This window comes from Phascolarctos cinereus, unplaced genomic scaffold, assembly GCF_003287225.1.
Source record: "Phascolarctos cinereus isolate Bilbo 61053 unplaced genomic scaffold, phaCin_HiC Scaffold_9;HRSCAF=440, whole genome shotgun sequence".
In the NCBI taxonomy this organism is placed as follows: domain Eukaryota; kingdom Metazoa; phylum Chordata; class Mammalia; order Diprotodontia; family Phascolarctidae; genus Phascolarctos; species Phascolarctos cinereus.
Window position 1 is genome coordinate 66,039,238 of NW_027556402.1, and position 21,951 is coordinate 66,061,188.

General features: G+C 40.5%; 1 protein-coding gene across 1 annotated transcript in view; it reads left to right on the forward strand.

The window, feature by feature from the left end:
* The window catches only part of CENPU (centromere protein U), a 53,653-nt gene extending 34,433 nt beyond the window's left edge, over nucleotides 1-19,220 (forward strand). Inside the window, exons 7-13 of the mRNA XM_021007672.2 lie at nucleotides 995-1,064; nucleotides 6,253-6,367; nucleotides 9,093-9,171; nucleotides 9,415-9,462; nucleotides 11,604-11,665; nucleotides 16,788-16,944; nucleotides 18,602-19,220. Coding sequence (XP_020863331.1) covers nucleotides 995-1,064; nucleotides 6,253-6,367; nucleotides 9,093-9,171; nucleotides 9,415-9,462; nucleotides 11,604-11,665; nucleotides 16,788-16,944; nucleotides 18,602-18,715 — 645 coding nt within the window. The 3' untranslated portion in view covers nucleotides 18,716-19,220. The remainder of the gene's footprint in view (nucleotides 1-994; nucleotides 1,065-6,252; nucleotides 6,368-9,092; nucleotides 9,172-9,414; nucleotides 9,463-11,603; nucleotides 11,666-16,787; nucleotides 16,945-18,601) is intronic.
* Nucleotides 19,221-21,951: the final 2,731 nt, after the last annotated feature.

The following is a 21,951-nucleotide window of genomic DNA, read 5'->3' on the forward strand; positions in this document are numbered from 1 at the left end:
GGCAGTCGTAGACTGGGACTTGCAAGGCCCGGGGGCTCTGAGATCTGTGGCACTCTGTCCCAAAGTGCCACAGAGGGCTTAAAGCCTATTTGTATTCTTAATATAGACACACCCCAGGAAGTAGAGGTCAGGGGTGGCACCTTGGTGACCGTGGTTGAGACCAAGCAGGGCCAATCACCCCACCCGAAAGAGCAACAGGTGGAGCCTGGCCCTGGCACATAATTCTGACTGAGGAGCTAAGGGTGGAGACATGAGTAACCAGAAGATACTGACGACTGCAAAGAATTACTACAGATCCAGCAATACCTAAAAACTTAACTTAGAAGAACAGAGTAATTTTACAGGAACTGTAAGAAGAGACTCAAAGGAAGAAAATGGATTTTCCATAAGAACTACATGAATATATGGAAGAAATGAATCAAGAGATTAATAAATGAATAAAAGCTCTGGAGGAAAGAATCTGAGAATAAACAGTTTAGAAGAGAAAGTGGTAAGACTTACCCAAGTAGTGGGCTAAATAGACCATACAGAACTCAGTGACTGTGTCAGACCATGAGATACATTAGAACATAATCAAAAGATTAAGAAATAAAAGAAAATGTAAGGTACATGCTATCAAAAGCAACTGACATAGAAAACAGGTTGAGATAATCATTGGATTCACTGAAAATCATAAAAAGACACAAAACCCTGGATGTTATATTTTAAGAAATTTAATTGAAAACTGGTCAGGTTTATTAGTATCAGAGGGTAGAATGAGAGTAAGAAGAATTGAGAAATGTGTTCCTGACCATCACACACAAAAGACAAATCAGTTAAAACATCACTTATCACGATGTCAAAATATCTTTTAGTTTTTGTGAGTCCTCGTCTCACGCTAGAATAAGTGTGGGAGAATGTCTCATATTCTCTCTACTTGCTTCATTGCCTTTTTTGAACTTCTCAGTATGTTTTTCATTGATTGCATCCGTTTCTCAAGTTGTGTTCTTTATAGAAGGCTCCTCGGAAGAGACGAACCTCTCGCAGAAAGAGGGAGAAACCTCAGAGTCAGCCATTAAACTCAGGTAACAAATAATGACTGTTGTGATTTTACTGTTGTGATTTGGGAATTCCATTCTGGGAAATAAATGTAAATATTTTATTTATGGATAAGGCCTGGACCTCTGGTTTCATTGGGATAGGAAGCTTCCAGGGGATGAAACCTCCCTCTGTCCCTTGTGCTAATAACTGTAAGACTGAGACGCTTTCCAAGGAACTACTTTTCCTTTTCCTGAAGGGAGAAGATGACCCGGGTGATAACGCTGAGCTGATACTCTGTGGTTCTGCCCCACCTCCCCATCCCTAATAGTGACTTTTATGATGAACCCTAGATTTGGAACCAGACTGTATTGCCATTTACTCTCTGGGCAAATCATTTAACCCCTGTGGGTCTCAGCCTCCTCATCTGTGAAATGAGGGGATTGGATGGCATGAACTCTGTGCTTCTGCCAAAGTTCCTGAGCAGGCCTGTAAACCCCTCTCCCCTATGTTCCCCTTTCCTCACCAAGAATGTTTTCTTAGGGGAGAATTCTTAAAAGGATACTCATTTTAAACCTTGTTTCAGTCAAAAGACGATATAGTGAGCCTCACCTTCCTCATCTATAAAATGGATTTAATAGTACTTGTATTCCCTGTCTCACAAAGTTTCTATAAAGAAAATACCTTGTAAACTCAAAACAATATATGAGTGGTCACATATTGAATAAATTAAAAACAATTAGATTAAGTTTTTTTTCATATAGTATGTGAAAGACTTGCCCTGTTTTCATACTCTTAATTCTTTGGCTGTGTATTTTAAGTGAAAATATGTTTGCCATTAATTATAAACTCCCATCAATGGTGAGTTAATAAGTATTTTTAAAAGATTGCACAGTTTGGGCACTGTTCTTAGATTTAAGTTAGTTGCATCTAAGAATATTCCTTCCTGCTGTCTAGGAAAATTGTACCCAACATGCTCAGCTCCCTCTGATTTTAGCCATGAAGATCCAAGGGGAAGAAGGGCAGAGTCTTTTTACATGACAACAAAACCAGGAGAATGGCCGCTCTGCGAGCATGTTGGCAACATCACAAGTCAAAGAAGCAGAGCAGGGCTTTGTAGCCCGGCATGGAGGGAGATGTGGTGATGCTGGACTTAGCCACTGCATCAGCTTGTCCCAGGGAGCTGCCGTTGCTGCTGCTGCTAACCGTTGGTTTATCTGGCTTCACCTTCTTTCCTAGCTCTAGACTTTTTAAGTCCAAGGCTTTTAGGTCATTGTCAACAAAAGAGGGGCATTGGATGGGGCATCAGAAAACCTAGAATCTGGCTTTGGCTCTGACGCTTAGTTGCAAGGCCTTGAATAAAGCTCCCCTAGGCCAAAGTCTGCTTATCTGTAAGACACAGGGGGTAGACTACATTATTTCCTTTAAAAAAATCGTTTTGTGATCGCCTTTTGTTTTCAGAGTAGAGTGATTGACCCTTAACTACATTCTTCCTGCTCCAACTGAGCCCTTCCGTACAATAAAACCAAAGCCAAATGATGTACCAGCTGCACACGGGTCTCCACCTATCTATGAGAGGACAAGGGTACATTTCCCTATCTGTGTTCGAGGACTGAGTGTGCTGTTTTACATTATTGTGGTCACTGTGTATGTCACAGTCCCCTTACTCCTGCTTTTTTTGCTCACTTATTTCATACAGGCCCTTCTATATTTCTCTGAATTCATGGTTTCAACACAAAGATAAAACAGTAATACAAAGCTGTGTCCAGCTGATAGCAGTGCTGTGAGAGTTCTCAGAGAGAAGGTGGGACGGGACAGTGGATTTTCCCCCCTTTCTATTGAAATGAAATGATTTCCAAGTATCCTAGAGGAGGCTTGACACATATGCTTGGAATCTGTGGCAGACTGTTTTGGCTCTGTCCTTTGAAATTCTCATTTGCTTTCTAGCATTTTGTTTCTAGATTTTTCCGCATTTAGAACCGAGACTCCTGAAGACTCAGCTCAGCAGGAGCAGCTAAGTGGGTGCAGTGGATAGAGCACCGGCCCTGAAGTCAGGAGGACCTGAGTTCAAATTCGGCCTTAGACCAAACACTTGACACTTACTGGCTGTGTGACCCTGGGCAATTCACTTAACCCCAATTGCCTAAAAAAAAAAAAAAACCAACCCCCCCAAAAGACTCAGCTCAGCTTCAGTCTTCTGCCTGAAGCCTTTCCCAGTTCCCCAGTTGTTAGTACCTTCTCCCTAGAGTTGCTTTATATCTACTTGGTAATTAAGCATCCTGTTTATATATACATGTGTAAGTTCCTTGAGGTCAGGGCCTTTTCATTTTTGGTTTATATCCCCAACACAGCCCAGTGCTTGACACAGAAGTACTTAAATAAATTCTTGTTGATTGATTAATTGGTTTCTTGGAGACAGGGACTAGAGCAGTGATATAGGGAACTTTTAATAAAGAAACTCCTTTCAGCCAATGATAGTTGATCCCTCTGAACTTTGTAGTGTTAAGAGAGCTGCCTGAAGAGATTAGGTCCCATAGCCAGGATGCGTCTGAGGTAGGACTTGAACCCAGGTCTTCCTGGGTTTCAAGGCTAGCTCTCTATTATGTGACACTGCCTCTAGTTGATTCTTTGCTGCACAGTAATAATCTTCCATTACATTCCTATACCAGTTTGCTTTGCCATTCTCCATTCAATGGGCATTCATTTTTATTTCCAGTTTTTTTTGTTACAACAGAGTGTTGCTATAAATATGTTATTATATATATGTCAGGATTGCTCTGAAGCCTCTATCCCAACTCCCACTTGTACTGATCAGTAAGATCCGCAATGAACCAGCTAGAATCAGAGAGTAGAGTCTGGCAGAAGACACGAGAGTATTCCGGCTAAACCTTGTAGTAGCAGGGCTAATAATGTAGCTCACGATTCTATGACTGGCATACTTTCTGCCATGGCTATCAGTCATATTTAATTAGCTTTTAGAACAGGGTATTTCCTGAGGTGGTATAGCTGGTATAGTTCATACAGAACATCCTCCCGGGGTCTGTGATGTACTTTTCCATAAATACACAGAGTCTAGGGGAAAGTGGGCTCATGCATAGAGGTACATATGGCAAAGGGGTAACTCAGTGCTCCTGGAACTACTTTTGCTGGGTTCCTCAAAATATTCCCCTAAGGTATTTCTATAAGGTATATATAGCTTCTCAGCAGTGTCCTTGTAAACCCGTGAATCTTCATCATAACCAGTCTCTGAGCTCCTGGTGAAGGCGCTGCCAGAAGCTACTCCTGTCCCAGGGATGCTGCTAGAACACCAATGAAAAGTCCAATTTCATTGGCCCTCCCAAATTCATGACATCCTTCTCCAGCCTAAGGGGGTGGGGAATTCTAGAAGGGGAGACTGGGACTGAGATAGAGGTCTGGGGTTCTGTGACTTCCCGTCTCCCAATCTATACTTTCTTGTAGGTTTAGCTAGAATATTCTCTTCTCTCTTCCACCAGACTCTGCTCTCTGATTCTAGCTGGTTGTTTGGTTTTATACAGATCCCAGAAGGTATGACCAAGTAACTCGGCCAATTTGAAGAGAATGCCTGTCTCATATAGGAAAGTGCCCCAGGCCTTGTTCACACCTAGTGAACAACCTAAGTGTGTTCTCACCTGATAAATGTATCAGGGCAGAATCTTAGAGGTTATTTTAAATAAGAAAAAACAGGGACAGCTAGGTGGCTCAGTGGATAGAGCTCCAGCCTTGGAGTCAGGAGGACCTGAGTTCAAATGTGGTCTCAGACACTTGACACTTAGTAGCTGTGTGACCCTGGGCAAGTCACTTAATCCCAATTGCCTCACCAAAAAAAAAAATGATGTAAGTAGGACCTTTTTGCTCTTGCCCTCCTTGGGGGATATGCAAATAACATCTTTGGGTCAAGGGGTACAATTCAGTAAATTTTCTCACCTAATTACAAATTAATTGCCAGTATGATTGGACCAGTTCACAAGACCACCAACAGTGTAGTAGTATACCTTTAGCCCCTTCAACATTGAGCATTTCCATTTTTTTAATCATCTTTAATGGGTATGAAGTAAAACTTGAGAGTTGGTTTTATTTACATTTCTTTTATCAAGTGATTTGGATCAGACTTGTTTATGGTTGAACATTTGATTTTTTTCCTGAAAACTGTTCATATCTGGTGACCACTGATGTATTAGGAAATGGCATATTTGTGACAATTTCTTATATATCACAAACATCAGAGTTTTATCAGAGATATTTTATATGAATTTTTTTCTTACTCTCCTAGTCAAGCTGTTTTGATTTTGTGTAAAAGCGTTTTATTTTTATGTAATTGAAGTAGTCTCTACTATCTTTTATAATATCTGTTGCTTAATTGGTTAGGGATGCTCCTCCTTTGCTGTAGGTACAAAAAGTGGCTGGGTTTTTTTTTTTAATAATGTGATCTTTCATATTTAGGATCTGTATCACGTGGAACTTTTTGTGCTAAGCGTATGGTGGTAGTTTAAACTTTATTTCTGCCAAATTGCCTTTCAATTTTCCTAATAGTTTTTATTCATTAGAGGAGCCTTTCCCCAGTGGTTTGCATTCTTGAGCTTTTTGAAAATGGGACTCTTCTCTGCTTATATTCTTTCTAGATCCTAGTCCTTGTGGGCGAGGATTGGTTTCACTTTTGTCTTTATAGCCCCAGGGCTTGACAACAGTGCCTTACACATAGTAAGTGCTTAATAAATGTTTGTTGACTGATTCTAGAATTAACCTAGGGTTTAAAATATGGAATGAATTACAAAGGGGAGCATTATGGATATCCCATTCTTGGCCCAGTGTTATCAGAATTTTAAAAACATAAATATGCAAAAATACACACATAGGTGTGTATATATACACACACCAAACTGGAAGAAAGACTAAAGCTCAGAAGATGGTATGGTGTTACAATAAAGCAAGAGCAAAGTAGCAAGTATTTAGGACAAAGATGAAGGACACATGGTTCTGAGGCGCCATGGTTTAGATTAATATATATGTGGTTAATGGGATTTAGAGCTAGAAAGGAGCTTATCTGTCATGTAGTCCAAATCACACAAGTCATGAGGAGCAGAACTGGCATTCAACCTCTAGGCTTTTGACTCCAAATCCAGTGTTATGCATGTCATGAGAAGAGTGTCATGTCTGTTTCTTTCTTTTTTTTTTTTTAACTTAGAAGGAGTACTGTCATGCTTTTTTATGTCTTAGTGATCTCTCAGACTCTGTATATTTGGTCTCCAGAGAAGAAGAAAAGGTCTGCCAGAGATACAGCAAAGTCACATATTGTTTTATCTGCATTTGAGGATGCTCTGTTAGAGTACAAGTAAGTCGGACTTTTTTTCCTTCTCCACAATAACAGTGATATTGTCTTCAATAAGAAGTTATAATAGTAAGAATAAGTTGTGCTTCTAAATATGTGATAGTGGAAGATGTAGGAGGAGATAGCATCACCAAAGAAGAGTGTGTAGAGAGAAGAAAAGGACTGGGGACAGAACCTTAGTAAACACCCACCTTTTAGGCTGGAGAAGAGTATGAAGAAGAATCATCAAAGGCGATGAAGAAGGGGAAGTGCTTGAAGAGATATGAGAACTGGGAGACCAGGTTATCCCTGAAGCCAAGAGAAGAAAGCCTCTTCATAACAAGGTTGGCTAACGGTGTCAAATGGTGCAGAAGTCAAGGAAGAATTGAGTATGTCAAATCCAAAAGGGCCTTTGAAAGAGCAATTTCAGTAGTCATGGTGATTGGGCAGAGAGGGCCAGAATAAGGTCCCACTTGAGGGGGACACAGTAAGGGTCCACTGAGGTCCCTTCCCACTGATTCTCTGAAGGAAACAAGATTATGGTATAGGAAGTTTGAGGAGAGACCCTGGTGACGTAGTTAGGACTTTTTCAAAAAATTTTGCCCTGATGGGAGAGGAGACACAGGACAGTAGTTAGAATTGTACAGATCATGGGAGACCCAGATGGAGACTTAACGATGAAATCTTCAATAATCAGTGGGTCAACGAACAAATCATAGAAATGATTATTACTTCTGTGAAAGAAAAATTACAATGATGAAGCAACACCAGAATTTTTAGGATGTAGCTAAACTAGTTCTTGGGGGAAAATTAACACACATTGTGTGTGTGTGTGTGTGTGTGTGTATATATATATATATATATATATATGTACATACATACATAAATAGTTTCTATTAAGAAAATAGAAAAAGAGAGGATTGAACTGAATGTGTTTTAAAAAATTAGAAAGCCAACAAAATGAAAGAGGAGACACAAATTAAAATTAGAGGAGAAATAGGTAAATAAAAAAAATCCTGGAAATGTAAAAAACAAAACAAAGGTAGATGAGAAAGAATCAGTGAAGGGGGAGAGGTTGCAGATGCATAAAAGAGGAAGAGAGTTTGGAGTCCTCAGGGGGATAGCATCAAGGGTACAAGTAGGGGGATTAAACCTTTATTGAGGAATAGTGATTATTTTTCATCTGAGATGAGGGAGGAACAGAAAATGTGTAGTGATACTGTTTTTTGAGGAGGACCTCCCATCTGATCAAGTGCCCCTTTTTCTTAGTGCAGACTGAGTCATCTCTGAGTCATGTGGTCTGGAGAGGATCCTGAGCATGGGAGTCATCAGAAAGATGGTCATCACTGTCAGCAGTGATAGTGAAAGCCATTGGAGTACATGGGATCTTCAAAGGAGAAAATTAGAGAGAGAGAGAGAGGAAGGCTGGGGTAAATACCCACTTCATGGAAATGGGAAGCTAGCTAGGAGCCATTGGAGGAGTGGATTAAGAGGAGGAGAACTTGTGTGAAGTGACTTCTCTGAAGGAGAGAATATCCAGACTGAAAACTGCTCTTTCTCCTTTGATGGCTGTTAGCCAGTAGCAGAATATTTGAAAAAGCTAATGAAGAGAGTGAGATGCGGTCAGGAGTCAGTAAAAGTAGAGAAGTAAGAGTCCAGCCCCCAGGCTAGGATTCAGATTCTTAACATGTAAAACCAGTCTGTTTTCATGCTTTTTGCAACATTTGGGTTTTAGCCTCTGGAGTCTTTTTACACACTTGGTGATGTCATCTACTCCTACCTCTTCTACTCTCATATACTTAGAAGCACAACTTAAAAGCATCATGGAAGCAGGGATTGTACTCTATTTAATCTTTGTCTTTAACTCACTTTGGAAGATTGGGACAGAATTTTATTCAAAGGTAATTGTGACAGTAATGCCATTTTATTCTTAACTGTCCTAGGACTGGCTTTTGACTTTATCTGTTACTATGTGTTATTAAATTCAATATATGATCCTGTGTTAATTTTAGAAATTGATGATTCAGAACAAGTTAAAAGATTTGATACTTTACTATTTTTTCCCTAGGTTCCTTTATTACTTTAAGACCATGAGTTTCTTTTATGTTGAGAAAGTTCTACTGAACCATTGATGTTGAGCTAATATTAGTTGTAATGACAGATTATCCATTAAAGTGTTTACCTCCTCCAAGAATTCAAGAAATAGAAACTAATCAACAGAAACTTGTTGACTGCTTACAATTTGTAAGACTCGCACTCAGTGTTTCTTTCACTAAAGAAGAGTTTGATAATCTATCTCTAGGCATTAGTGTTTTGGAGTTGAGGGCATTTTATCATCTGACAAAATTTGTCCAAGAAGGAATAGTTTTTCAGACTCTTCTGAAAATTATTTTATTAGCTAACACACTAGGAAAGACCCAAGTTATTAGTTACATGGCACTAGAACCTGAAAAAACAATGGGCTTCCCATCATCACTGGATGCAAGAAAAGTCACGAAGACCAACTCCACAGTTTTGAATATACACACACACACACACACACACACACACACACACACACACACACACACACACACACACATATATTCAGTTCACCATTTATTTATGTAAAACCAATAGAAAGGATCCCTGATCAATCTAAAATACACATTTATTGTTCCTGTAAAGAGGATAACTTAAACTGGAGAGTTATATCAACATATATCTGATGGTGAGTAAATATCTAAATTCCTCTTTCTTGTCCTTACAGGCAGCAAGTGGAATCTATAATTTGCCAGAAAGCAGTCGACAGTTTTTATTCTATTTTTAAGGAACAGCTTATTAAAATTGTAAGTTTTATTGATGTGAAACCACCATTTCTGAATATGAGTTGTTGAAATACATAATTATTTTATCTTGGTCTTTAGACCAGGGGCTAGACTATCCCTGCCATTCAGACATGCCTGTGGCCTATGAGAAACCAGCACTGCCATGTTCCTCGTGCATACATGTGTTCCATGTTAAAATAACAATAAAAGTAGACATTTCTAGTTCTGAATGTTGAATGTAAATGTGTTTTATCTTGTGTGTAGCTTTCAGAAGTCCAGAAATTGAAAAACTTGAAAAGGAAGAATGCCAAGGTAGGTTGCTTGTGATTTGTGATATACACTTTTATAAAATAATATGAGTAGTAGTAATAATAACAATAGTAACAAACATTTATATTATGCTTTAAGATGAGCAGAGTACTTTACATATAGATCAGCTCATTTGGTCCGTACAACAGGCCTTGGAAGTCAGTGCTGTTATATACTGAGCCAGAGAGAAGTGAAATGACTTGCTTAGAGTGATAGAGCTATTCAGTGTCAGAGGCAGAATTGAAACTCTGGTCTTCCTGACTCTTAAGTCCAGAACTCATTCATTCATCACCCAGCTGCCTGAACAGCTCCTCACAACATTGCAGTGTTCACATCTTAAAGAGGAAGCAGCCTGGAGTTTCTGGACTTGGAGTCAGAAGACCTGTATCTGAGTTCCAGCTTTCCTGCTTAGAAGATGTGCGTTATTGTTGTTCAGTCCTTTTCAGTCATGTCTGACTCTTTGTGACCTCATTTGGGGTTTTCTTGGCAAAGATACTGGAGTGGTTTGCCATTTCCTTTTCTAGCTCTGTTTACAGATGCTGAGACTGAGGCAAATGGAGTGAAGTCTTCCTGACTCTAGGTCCAGCACTCTACCTACTGTAGTACTCCTAGCTGCCCTACTAGGTGTGTGACCTTAGACAAGTCACTTTATCTGGGCCTGTTTCTTCATCTGTATAATGAGGACAATAATTGCACTACACATCGAGTATCAGATGAGACAAATCACATTTCTGTGTTGCTTTAAGAGTTACAAAGGACTTTCCTTGCATTTGAAGTCAAGTTCATACGACAGTACGTGTGTGAGCCAGGAGTTGACTCTTGTCCTGATTCCATACGGGATCATCTAGATTTACCCTGGAAGGGACTTGGAGGTGGGTGTCCTTTCATAGATGAGGAGGCTAAAGACCAAAGTGGTCACTCCTGTGCTAAGTGACAGCACTTTATTACCTCCATAAGACTTTGGATTCCTTCATGCACTCCCTGCTGAGCCATGGATGGTGAGCTAACTAGTTCTCTTGGCTCATTTCTACATTTTCTCTAAGGCCCCTTCTAACCACAGAGGCAGGGTGGTACAACGGAAAGAGCCCTGCTTCTGCAGTCTGAGGAGTTGGGTTCAAATCCTATTTCACATAAGTTACTCCTCGTGTGAATTGTCAGCAAGCAATCACAACGTCACAAGACTTATGTGAAAACCAGGTTTATTACAAGATAAGTGAACATGCATGTAGAACCCAAAGAGTTCATAATCCTTACAGGTTTGCCTACTTATGGCTGTGCGACAAATAGAGGAGAGAAAACATATTTCCATCTAAAGGGGCATGGTATGGGAAGGGAAAGGTGCAGTAAAGGTGGGAAGAGGCTGAAAACCCCTCCTGAAATGGAGGAGCAAGGTGATGGCAAAAGCCACATTCTTTTCCCTTGGGAACAGCTAGATTATGAAGATAGGAGGGTCTGCTTATCTGCAAAGCACCCCAGTTGTGCAAACATTTTCCCAGTCTGGCACAGACTGGCTGGTGCTTGTCTTGCCTCAGAAGGACACACAGGGGATCTGGTTTGGAGTGCAAATAACAAATTATGCCAGTGGTGGGGAGGTTTGTTCTTGACACACATTCACAGCATCCTTCATGCTCTGCGGCCAGTGCTTCAGGAAAATACGGCAACTCAAAAAGACAAGGTCGGGGACCTCTTAACAGAATTTGGGTGAACCATGTAACCTTGCTGGTTATGTGAGGGGGTTGGGCTATGATCCCAATGACCTCCTAAGTCTGAGTCTTTCCAAGATAACATGCTGTTTCTGCTTGGGGCAGGGGGATGGTCAAGTGGCTAGGCTGTAGGGCCTGGAGACAGGAAGACCTGGGGTCAGACCAGGCCTTGAGCACTCACTAGCTGTGTGACCCTAGACAAATCATTTTACCTCTGTTTGCCTCAATTTCCTTATCTCTACAATGGGGATGATAATAGCACCTACCTTTCAGGGTTGCCGTGAGAATCTATTATGATTACTGCTTAGTACAGTGCCTGGCACACAGTAAGCACTATATAAATGTTAGCTGTTATAATAATATTATTATGAGTACTTAAAGCTCTATATACATATAATATGGTGTGGTAATGGTGATGGTAACGATTACTGTGTTATTTAGGTGATTACAGATATCAATAAGAAAAGGAAGTGTTTGTTTGAAGCCCAAAACCAACTAATTAGGTAAGTGATTCAAAGGATTTTAGCACTGAAAGGTCTAGAGCAAGGGTGGGGAACCTGCAGCCTGGAGGTCACATGTGGCCCTCTAGGCCCTCAAGTGCAGCCCTTTGACTGAATCCAGACTTCACAGAACAAATCCCCTTCATAAAAGGATTTGTTTTTTAAAATTTGAACTCGACCAAAAAGCTGCACCCAAGGAAGGACCCAGCAGGCCACATGTGGCTCTGAGGCCACAGGATCCCCACCCTTGGTCTAAACTAATCCTTCTCTTTACATCTGATTGAGGTCCAGAGAGGTTAAGAGTCTCACTGGGCTCCGTGGTTGTAAGACCCAGCTTTACAGTGAACCTAGAAAAGCTTCCATCACCAATGTCCAGAGGTGCCTAGCGTTGGGCTATCTTGCTGCTTTTCACCGACTCAAAAGCCCAACAGTGTCCATTTCACAGGGACGTCCGGTGGGTCTCATCTTCGGAGCTCACATCTGTAACAAAGAAGTAGGTGCTTTGGTTGGGCCTGATGCTTTGGTTGGGCCTGATGCAGGGAGAGGGTGACGTGAGGCACTGTGGGGCCGTAGGCTGGGCCTGCCCCATCGGTCGGCCAGCAGACGTTGGGCATCGTGAAGGGCACATTAAATCATTTCTTCAACCCATGTTGAAGTGCCTACTTTGTGACCAGGACTGTGGGGGATGCTAAAAAAGGAGTGAGATGAATCTCTTTTTGGTTGGCTCTGAAAGCTCTGTATAACTCGAGCCCCTTCCCCCTGGTATGTCTCTCCTCCTCACCTGTCTCTCCTGGCTTCCTTCAGGTCTCAGCACAAATCCCCCATCCTGTAGTTTTTCCCCATGAGACTACTCCTCCTCTCTACTATATATCTTGTATGTACAATTATTTGTGTTGTCTCCTTCATTAGAGTATGAGCTTTTTGAGGGCAAGGACTTTTTTTTTCTGGGTAACTAGTTATTTTATTAATAATGCTAGCGTTTTGATAAGAAGTTAGTGGCATTCTTGAATGCCAAAGACTATCATCATGGTGGTTTGTTCACAGCTTATGTGCCCTTGGAAAAGGGGTGTTCCTAAGGGTGGCAGTCAAGTCTGATCGGTTAACAATTAGTGAAAGAAAATGATTATTACAATGAGGGGCTGGAGCTCTTCTAATAAACTTCGATTATGTTATTTACTTCTAAATTACCCAGGCTTGGGCAATCTATTCAAAAAATTTATCCCTACTCACACCTGAGTAGAAGGTTGGGTGGGGTCTGACCAAGCTTGAGGAGAGTTAATTCAGTCTCATTATTAGTAATGCTCTTCAAGAGACTGAACTTTGAAATGAGGAGTATAGAAAAAGGGGGATCTCTGAATCTCTCCAAATCATTGGATATTAATAATTTCTCTCTTCTTTGGTGACATAACCTACACCTAATTACCAGGTCACTAGCAGCTTGCACAAATGAGGCCCAGGAACTCAGTACCAGAACCATTAACTTTGTTTTACTTTCTTTTTTTAATTAATTTATTTTAATTTATCAACAATCACTTCCATAAGCTTTTGAGTTTTAAATTTCTCTCCCCCTCCTGCCCCAAGATGGCACACAATCTGCTATAGGCTCCACATATACATTCCTATTAAACATATTTTCACATTAGTGATTTTGTAAGGAAGAACTGGAACCAATAGGAGGAACCACCAGAAAGAGGAAACAAAACACAATAGAAGGGAAAAAAATAGCACGGCAAATAAATAGTCTGCTTCGATCTGCATTCAAACTCCATAGTTCTTTCTTTGGATGTGGGTAGCATTTTCCATCATGAGGCCTTTGGAGATGTCTTACATCCTTGTATTACTGAGAAGGGTTAAGTCTGTCAGAGTCAATCATCACTCAGTGTGGCTGTCACTGTGTCACATTCTCTTGGTTCTGCTCACTTCACTCAGTATCTAACCATACTCGTCTTTCCAGGTTTATCCGAAGTCTGCCTGTTCCATCATTTCTTATAGCACATTATATTCATATATCACATTCACAATTATGATTACTATCTGTGTCTTTCTCTCCATCCTTCCCCCCCCGCCCCGTTTATGCTTTTCTTTCTCCTTTTCCTTCCTCACTAATGTTTTGCTTTTGACTACTGCCTTCCTCAGTCCCACCTCCCTTTTCCCTCCTACTGCCTATAGGGCATGTTAGATTTCTGTACCTAACTGATTGTTACTCCCTTCTTGAGCCAAATCTGATGAGAGTAAGGTTCAGACAATGCTCATCTCCCTCCCTTCTTTCCCTCTGCTGCAATAGGTTTTTGTGCCTTTTCCTGTGATGTAACTTACCCTTGGTCTGCCTCCTCCTTTCCTTTTCTCTCAGTACATTTTCTTAGATCAGATTAATTCACTTACTTTGATCCATTTAACCCACTTGATCTGATTTTTTTCATCATTACATAAAAGTCAATTTATACCCTCCCCCTTTATGTATACCCCTTTAACATGGTGTAATAACAATACAGTTCTCAAGAGTTACAAGCATCATCTTCCCTTGTAGGGATGTAAACAGTTTGCCCTTATTAATAACATGTTGTTTCTTTCTGTCCCGTTTACCTTTTTATGTCTCTTATTGAGTCTTATATTTGAAGATCAGATTTTCTGTTGAGCTCTGGTCTTTTTATCAGGAAGGTTTGGAAGTCCCCTGTTTCCTTGAACGTCCATCTCTTCCCCTGAAAGATCATGCTCGTTTTCGCTGGGTGCAAGGACTTTTTTGTAACCTTTCTTTGTATCCCTAGTGCCTAGCATGATGCTTGGCACACATAGCAAGTGCTTAATGGATGCATTTTGATTAACTGATCAACTTTAGGGGAGGCCAGAGCAGAAAGCAGTTACAGAACCATATAAGAAAGATAAAAAGGAATAGAATTGTAGACAATCTGGTCAGATATCTTCCTATTACACGTGATGTTGTGGCCCAGGGTGATTTAGTGCCAGCCCCAAGGACAAAGTAAAGATCAGGTCCTTGTTCTCCTGACTCCCAATCTGGTGACCTTTCTCAAGGTTTCCCTTCGTGAAGGTCACATATTTGGAAGTTGGCCTTAAAGAGCCTACAGTTTTAAATATGAGAATATTTTGCTCAGGTATATTCCAATATTTGTCTTCTCAGGGGCTCTAAAATATCAATTTTATGTTATAATCCAGCAATTCATTTTGAGGAGCCTAAAAGCCATTTTAAAAATTTCTAATGTTCCATGTCCACAGTGTTTTATGGTTGTTAATGATGCTTTCTGTGCAAAATGAATCATTTGGTCCATATAGTTAGTATATCGAATACTCTTTTTTTTAAACATCAGGAAACTCTAGGGATCAGAGCTTCCTTAACCTCAGTGTCTCCCTCTCTATCCTTCCATCCATTCCTGCTGTTAATCCTATTTCTCTTCTGTCCCCTCTGTAGGTAGACCCCTTAAAGGCACCTGCATACAGCCTGTGCCTCTTCTCAGACCTCCTTACCCATGACCTCTCTGCACCCTCTGACACCGCTCTCTTCTGGTTCTCCTACCCATCTAACTGTGCTTTCTTCTCTTCCCCCTTGTAGTACATGGTACTTCCCTTGAGGATCTCATCAGCTTCACAAATTTAGTTAACATCTCTATGCCGATGATTCTCAAATCTGCCTTTCCTGCCCCAATCTCTATGCTGACCAGCAGTCTTGTATCTCCTGCTGCTTTTCAGATCTCTTGAACTCAGTATGTCCAAAATAGAGCTCATAATCTTTCCCCCTAAATGTCCCCTAACTCCTACCTTCTCTATTACTGTAGAGAGTGACACCATCCTCTTGGTCCCTCACACTCACAAGCTAAGTCACCTCACTCTCTCTCACCCTCCATATCCAACTTGTTGTCATGGCCAGTTTCATTGACTCCACCTTTGCAGCATCTCCTGGATACACCTTGTTCTCTGACGTTGCTGCCACTCTGGTGCGAGCCCACATCACCGAATGCCTGTTCTGTTGCAATAGCTGCTGGTGGGTCTGCCTGCCTCAGGTCTGTCTACATTCCAGTCCATTCTCTACTAAAGTGATTTTCCTAAAGCGCAGTTCCAACCAAGTCGCTCCCCTACTCAGTAAACTCCAGCGGCTCCCTGTTGCCTCCAGGAACAAACAGAATTCAAAATCCCTTTGACATGTTTGTGACATGTCCGTAATGTCTTTTTTTGTGTTTTTGTTTTTGTTTTTTTTGTGAGGCAGTCGGGGTTAAGTGACTTGCCCAGGGTCACACAGCTAGTAAGTGTCAAGTGTCATAGTGTCTTTATACGACATTTTAATAGACAGTTTGGGTTGGCTCTGTCAAGGTCACGTGTTACTCACAGACCAGCCAGGTCATTAGAAGAGCCTTATCAGTGCTTAGTAGCACTACCAGGTTTGTAGACAGTCATCCAGAGCCTCCTTCGCACAATCTTCTTACACCTTCCTCCCCATCACGCTGGCCTCTCGGCTGTCCCATGAACTAACCACACCATCAGCTTTGAGCCTAGAATTCCCTCCTTCCTCTGCTCTAGCTGCTCAGCTCCCCGGCTTCCTTTAAGCTCCGACCAAAATCTTGTCTTTCACAGGAAACCTTCCCCAAGCCTCTTAGTTGTAGTGTCTTAGACCCTCTGTGTACTGTTTTCTGTTTATCTTGTATTTTACTTGCACACTGTCTCCCCATTAGATTGTGAGCTTCTTGAAAGCAGCGACTGTCTTTTGCCCCTTTTTTGTATTGCCGGTGCTTAGTACATAGTAGGTGCTTCGTGTCGATTGCTATGCCTGATAGCACATACCATATACATTTATAGATTTTCTGAACTAAAATTATATGCCAAAATACTTGATAAAATCACAATTTTAAAAGTGGGTGGCACTACATATATTGCAGTCTAGCCCTTTATTTTTATTTAGAAACATTTATAAAGCTCCCACTGCTCTGGAGCCCTGTGCTGTGTTGGGGAAGCTGCAAGCTTTGTTATCACTTCTGCCCTCGTGTTGCTTTTGGTCTAGGAGATGAGACAGCAGGAGGGGGAGAGGAAAGGGAAGACGCAGTGAAGGCCTTGCGTTGGCCACTCGGGGAGCCTGTAGCTATACTTCTGCTTGTGCTTATGGCAAAAGTGTTTGTTTCAGGACTGAACCAAAGTTGAAACACCTACAGATAAAATATGAGGAACTTAAAGAAAGAAAATCTTCTCTCACAGAAGCAACATGGTTTTTATCCAATTTGAAACAGCTTCATCATGACTATGCAGCTCTTAAAAGGAAAACCCCAACAGAGAGAGAAAAAGTGAGTGTCACTTGAGCTTATTTTGGTTTCTTCACTGTACTTCAGGAGAAATAGTCTCTTTATATGTTTGTGACATGTTCTTAATGTCCTTATAAGACAGTTTGGGTCAGCTCTATCAAGGTCATAGACCAGCCAGGTCAGTAGAATAGCCAGTACTCAGTGCTTCATTGAAAGTTTACAGCGTTCTGCAAATGGTATTGGATTCTCACAGTAATCCTATGAGGTTGGTGCTGTTATCCCCATCTTACAGATGAGGAAACTGAGGCACAGGTTAAGTGACTTGCCCACTGCTAGTAAGTGCCTGAGGCTGAATTTGAACTCAGATCTTCCTAACTCCAGACCTGGCCTTCTATCCATAATGTGTATGTGTGTATGTAGGCATCACCTAGCTGCAAACATCACTGGAGGCAATATAAATTCATAACACTCTGAAGTGATTTTAAGTACTTTAACTCTACTTGAAAGCAATAGAGAAAATTTAAAGTCATGCTTTATTTGAAGCTAATGGTCTTTGCTTACCGAAAATTTGAGGTAAGGCTTATTATATACCTTTTATACAAATCCCAAGGATAAATTTTTTTGTACAAATTACTAAGGCTAATTATTGTATTTTTTTTTTAATTCAAGGAAACCAATTAACTCCACTTGTTGCCACTTTTCACTAGAATCAGTCAGCAAGCATTTATTAAGTTCAACTATAGTACTGCGCCTGGAGTGGCCCTCAGCAAGTCACTTCACCAGTTTCAGTTTCCTAATCAGTAAAATGGGGCACTGTTTTATGGGAATGGTGACAACATTCTGAAAGCTGAAAGAAGTTGTTTTACTATATTTATATTTTAGGAAACTTTCCAGAAAACTAAAGAACCAATGATTTTTTAAAATGAATTTTACATATATTAATTATATATCTGTCTACTTTGAGTATATATATCTATATATATTTATATATAGATATATAAAACCAATCTACTTTGTAATAAAACAAGTTAACTTTATCACAGTATGACTCCAGGAGGAAAAGAGCAAACTAGTAACTAGCCTGATAAACTCAATTTGCCACCGGGAGCATGGCAGGAAATCCTGCTGTAATAATTATCTCAGTGTTCTGTGCGGTCTTAAATGAGTACATGCAGCAGTATCTGTGGATTTCTCCCCTCCCCCCTTTCTAATGGTTTCTTTTAATTGTATGTTTTCTTTTGCCTTTATTTTACTTTATGAAGGCACAACTTATTATTAAACAGACTATGAGAGGAGGCTCCAAAGCCTAAAATAAATCTCCCAGATACCACATGGGCAGCAGGGCTAGTCTGAACAGGACCTTGGCATGCTCTGGTCATTATGAATCATCTTTAAACTGCATCACTGGTCCTGTGCTTGTGCTGCTCACAGGGGTCAAGAATGTCTAGGCTTGAGAGCTTGTCTGTCATCCAGCAAAGCCCTTTTAGGAGATGTAACTTGTCCAAAGTTGCACATTTTGTGATGATTCAAGCCCAGGGCTTCGCATCCAAAGGCTAGCGCGCTCCTTCCCTGCACCAGAACAGAAGGCAAGTCACAGTGACGCTGGACTGTAAGGTGTAGCTAATGGGAGGTGAGTGCCTTGACTCATTCGTCTTGATCATTCTCACTCCAGTCATTTCATTTACTCTTCCTTCAACAGTATGACCTGTCCAGCCTGCCAGCTCTGCTGTTTGAAGCAAGAGGCATTTCAGGAGCAGCACAACACCTGAAAAAGATCAACTGTCACCTTCAACAGCTTGTTGACCACAAATGAGAGGGAACCTGCCTTATGCATACCTTGGAATAAACTTTTTCTTGGAGATAATTAAATTGTGCTTGATTAAATATAAAAGCCATTATTAAAAAAATATGTTAGAGTAATTCCTGTGTAGAAATACTTTAGAGTAATTCCTGTGTAGTGAAGGTCTGTAGGTTTTGTGAATAACTTAAAAAGATGTTTGTTAGAGATTTACTTTGAGTTGTACATATTATTCTTTGATAATACATGTGTGTATTATATAATATATATGTATATATGTTTAAAACACTGACCAAAATAGTTGAGGATGGACTAACGTGTTACTATTTTCTCCACTGAATTTCATTTCTGAATGACAGTATTAATTTTGCAGTACTAAAAATCTGCAAAATTAGATTATATAATGTACCAAATAGAACAACTGTTATTTCTAATTATTTTGCCTGGGTAGTTCAACTAATAGCCTTTGTAATCTGTAGCCTGCCTTGGTCTATTAAAGCATTTCAAAACAGACTTAAAACTTTGAGTGAATCCATAGTTACTTGTTGAAAAAAAAAAACACTTTTCTAAACCATAGTATTTTTTCTTAACTCTAAAAAAATGGAAGGGATGCATGGCACGCATGTAACATTCTATATGCTGCTCATACTGCCCACATATTTCACCATCCCCCTGACCCTTTTTTTTATTTTTGCATCATATATTGACTTTCAGACTGTGTCATGATTGACTCCTTTCTCCCAATCCAGCAAGACTTCCATTTTATTAAAAACCAAACCAAACCCCAAAGCAGTTGTGTGAAACTAACACCTAGATTTTTCTCTTTTTTTGTAGTTTTTCAATTCTTTTGGTGCCAAGTCTCGCTATTAAAATCACAGTTGGGTTTTGTTTTGGTTCTTGTTGACATGTGTACTGTTGTCCCGATTTAACTTATTTCCCTGTTATCAGTTCATATATATCCTGTTTTTAGAATCCTTCATATTTGTTGTTTTCTAAGAAAACATCCCGTTATATTTATGTACCACAATTTCTTCAGTTTTTCCCACAATAAACAGGCAATGTTATTTGTTTCCAGCTTTTTACTGTAACACACAGTGCAGCCGTGAATGTTGGGGGATGTAACAGAGCCTTTCTGTCAGTGAACTCCTTGGAGTTTATAAACCTAGTCATGGGGCCTGATCAGTTTAGTGGCCTATTTTTTTTTGGTGGGAGTGGGGAGCAATAATTTGACATTATTTTCCAGAGAATATTTGGACCATTTCATAGCTTTCACATGTGCTTGTCTTCCCGCAGCCCTTGTAATTTCATTTTCAGCAGTTTAATGTGACATTTCAGTGTGATTTTAATGTGCGTTTCTATCATTAGTGAAACAGGGTATTTTTTTTCAAATAGCTGTTGGTAATATCTATTTTGACCATTTCATTTATCCAGTCAAAAGTGACTCAAAAAAAATGAATTTGTTGAATTGCCCACAGGTTTTGGATGTCTGAATTTGTTTTATTCTAAGTCTATAGTTCTTTTAAAGGAGCAGGAGATTTGTTCAAGCTCTCTTGCTCATTTTCCATATTATTTAAGCAGTAGAAGCCAGGGTTAATAGGCCTGAGGTGAAAGACAGACCACAGACAAAGCTTGTGTATCCCAGTGACGCCTTTCAAGTTAGCAGATGCCTGGGGGTTTTAGGGGGCTACATTTTGGGTGTCCATTGTGGATGTATCCCCAAGGGTCTGTCGTGAGCACCGTTCTCTTTTCCCTCTATGCTGTCTAACTCAGCAATATCATTGGTTCTTATCTCCATGCAAATGATTCCCAGATCCATATATTCAAGCCTAACTTCTCTCCTGAGCTCTAGTATTACATCACTAAATATCTCTTAGACATTCTGAACAGGATGTCTACTCAACATCTAAAACTCAACACGTCCAAACCAATTCATTCTCTTTCCCCCCAAAACTCTGGGGCAGCTAGGTGATGCAGTGGATAGAGCATCAGGCTGGCCTCAGACACTAGCTCTGTGACCCTGAGCAAATCACTTAACCCCATTTACTTCAGTTCCTCATCTATAAAATGAGCTGAAGATGAAACCACTCAGCCAAGAAAATTTCAAATGAGGTCATGAAGACTTAAACACAACTGAACCAACCAAACTGAACAAAACTCTACCCTTTGAATCACCCAGGCTTGCCTTGTCACTCACACTTCACCCACCTATCTTTCCAACATCTCTTGTGTATATCCCCTTCCCTACTCCCCAGGCTGTCCCCCTTCTGGCTGGGCTCCCTACCCCCAGACCATCTGCCACTCAGCTGCCAAAGTGATCTTCCTAGAGTCCAGCTCTGAGCGCTGATCTTCCTCTACTCATCAACCCTGTTGTTTTCCTTTTACCTCCAGGAACAAAAAGAAAATCTTCTCTTTGACTTTTAAAGCCCTTCACAGTCTGCGTCCCTCCTTCCTTTTCCAGGGTTCTTCCTCTATAATCCAGTAATACTGGCCTTTGTCCTGTGCCTCCTCACCCTCCACCACTGGAATGCTCTTCCTCTTAGATCCTTCAGCTGCAATTCCACCTTCTGCAGGAGGCCTTTCCTGATTCTTTCTCCCTTCTATTTCCAGTCTACGTATACGTTCCTCAAAGGCAGGGACCATGTTTTTGCTTTTCTTTGTATGTACAATGTTTAATAAATGCTTAGTGACTGACACTAGCTATTTAAGAAGCCAGCTTAGTTTCAGATGCAGTCTCAGATCTACTTAGGGGTGGCAGTCCCAAAGCTGGCTCCAAAACTTTTCTGTTTTATGTGGGAAAAGTCTTAATTTCTGAAATTTCAGTGATATTTGCCCAGTTTTCCTTGCTTCTCAAGAGCGGTGGGGAGGAAAGTAATTAATTATTTCTTACCTTTGCTTCAGCTCCCTGAGCATTGTGATTGGCTGAGGAGGTGGTGTCTGACTTTGTAAGCTTCATGGGCCTAGGGTTTGCAAGTTTGTTCGTGGCCTGGATTCTTGACTGACAGACTCTACTGTACCCGTATTGTTGGCATACTTTATGCAGGTTAATATTAACTTGGGGCTTTTGTTTAACTAATACTTCACATACTGGGGCCCTTGTGTCTGTGACATGGAATGACATCCAAGTACAGGGGTCTAGAACAGTGTCAGATCTGTATTAGTGATCATAGGTTATGATATATAATAGGACCATTAAAATATCAGCATTTAATAGAATTTCTAGTAATAATTAAGAAAATGTTCAAAAAGAAAAA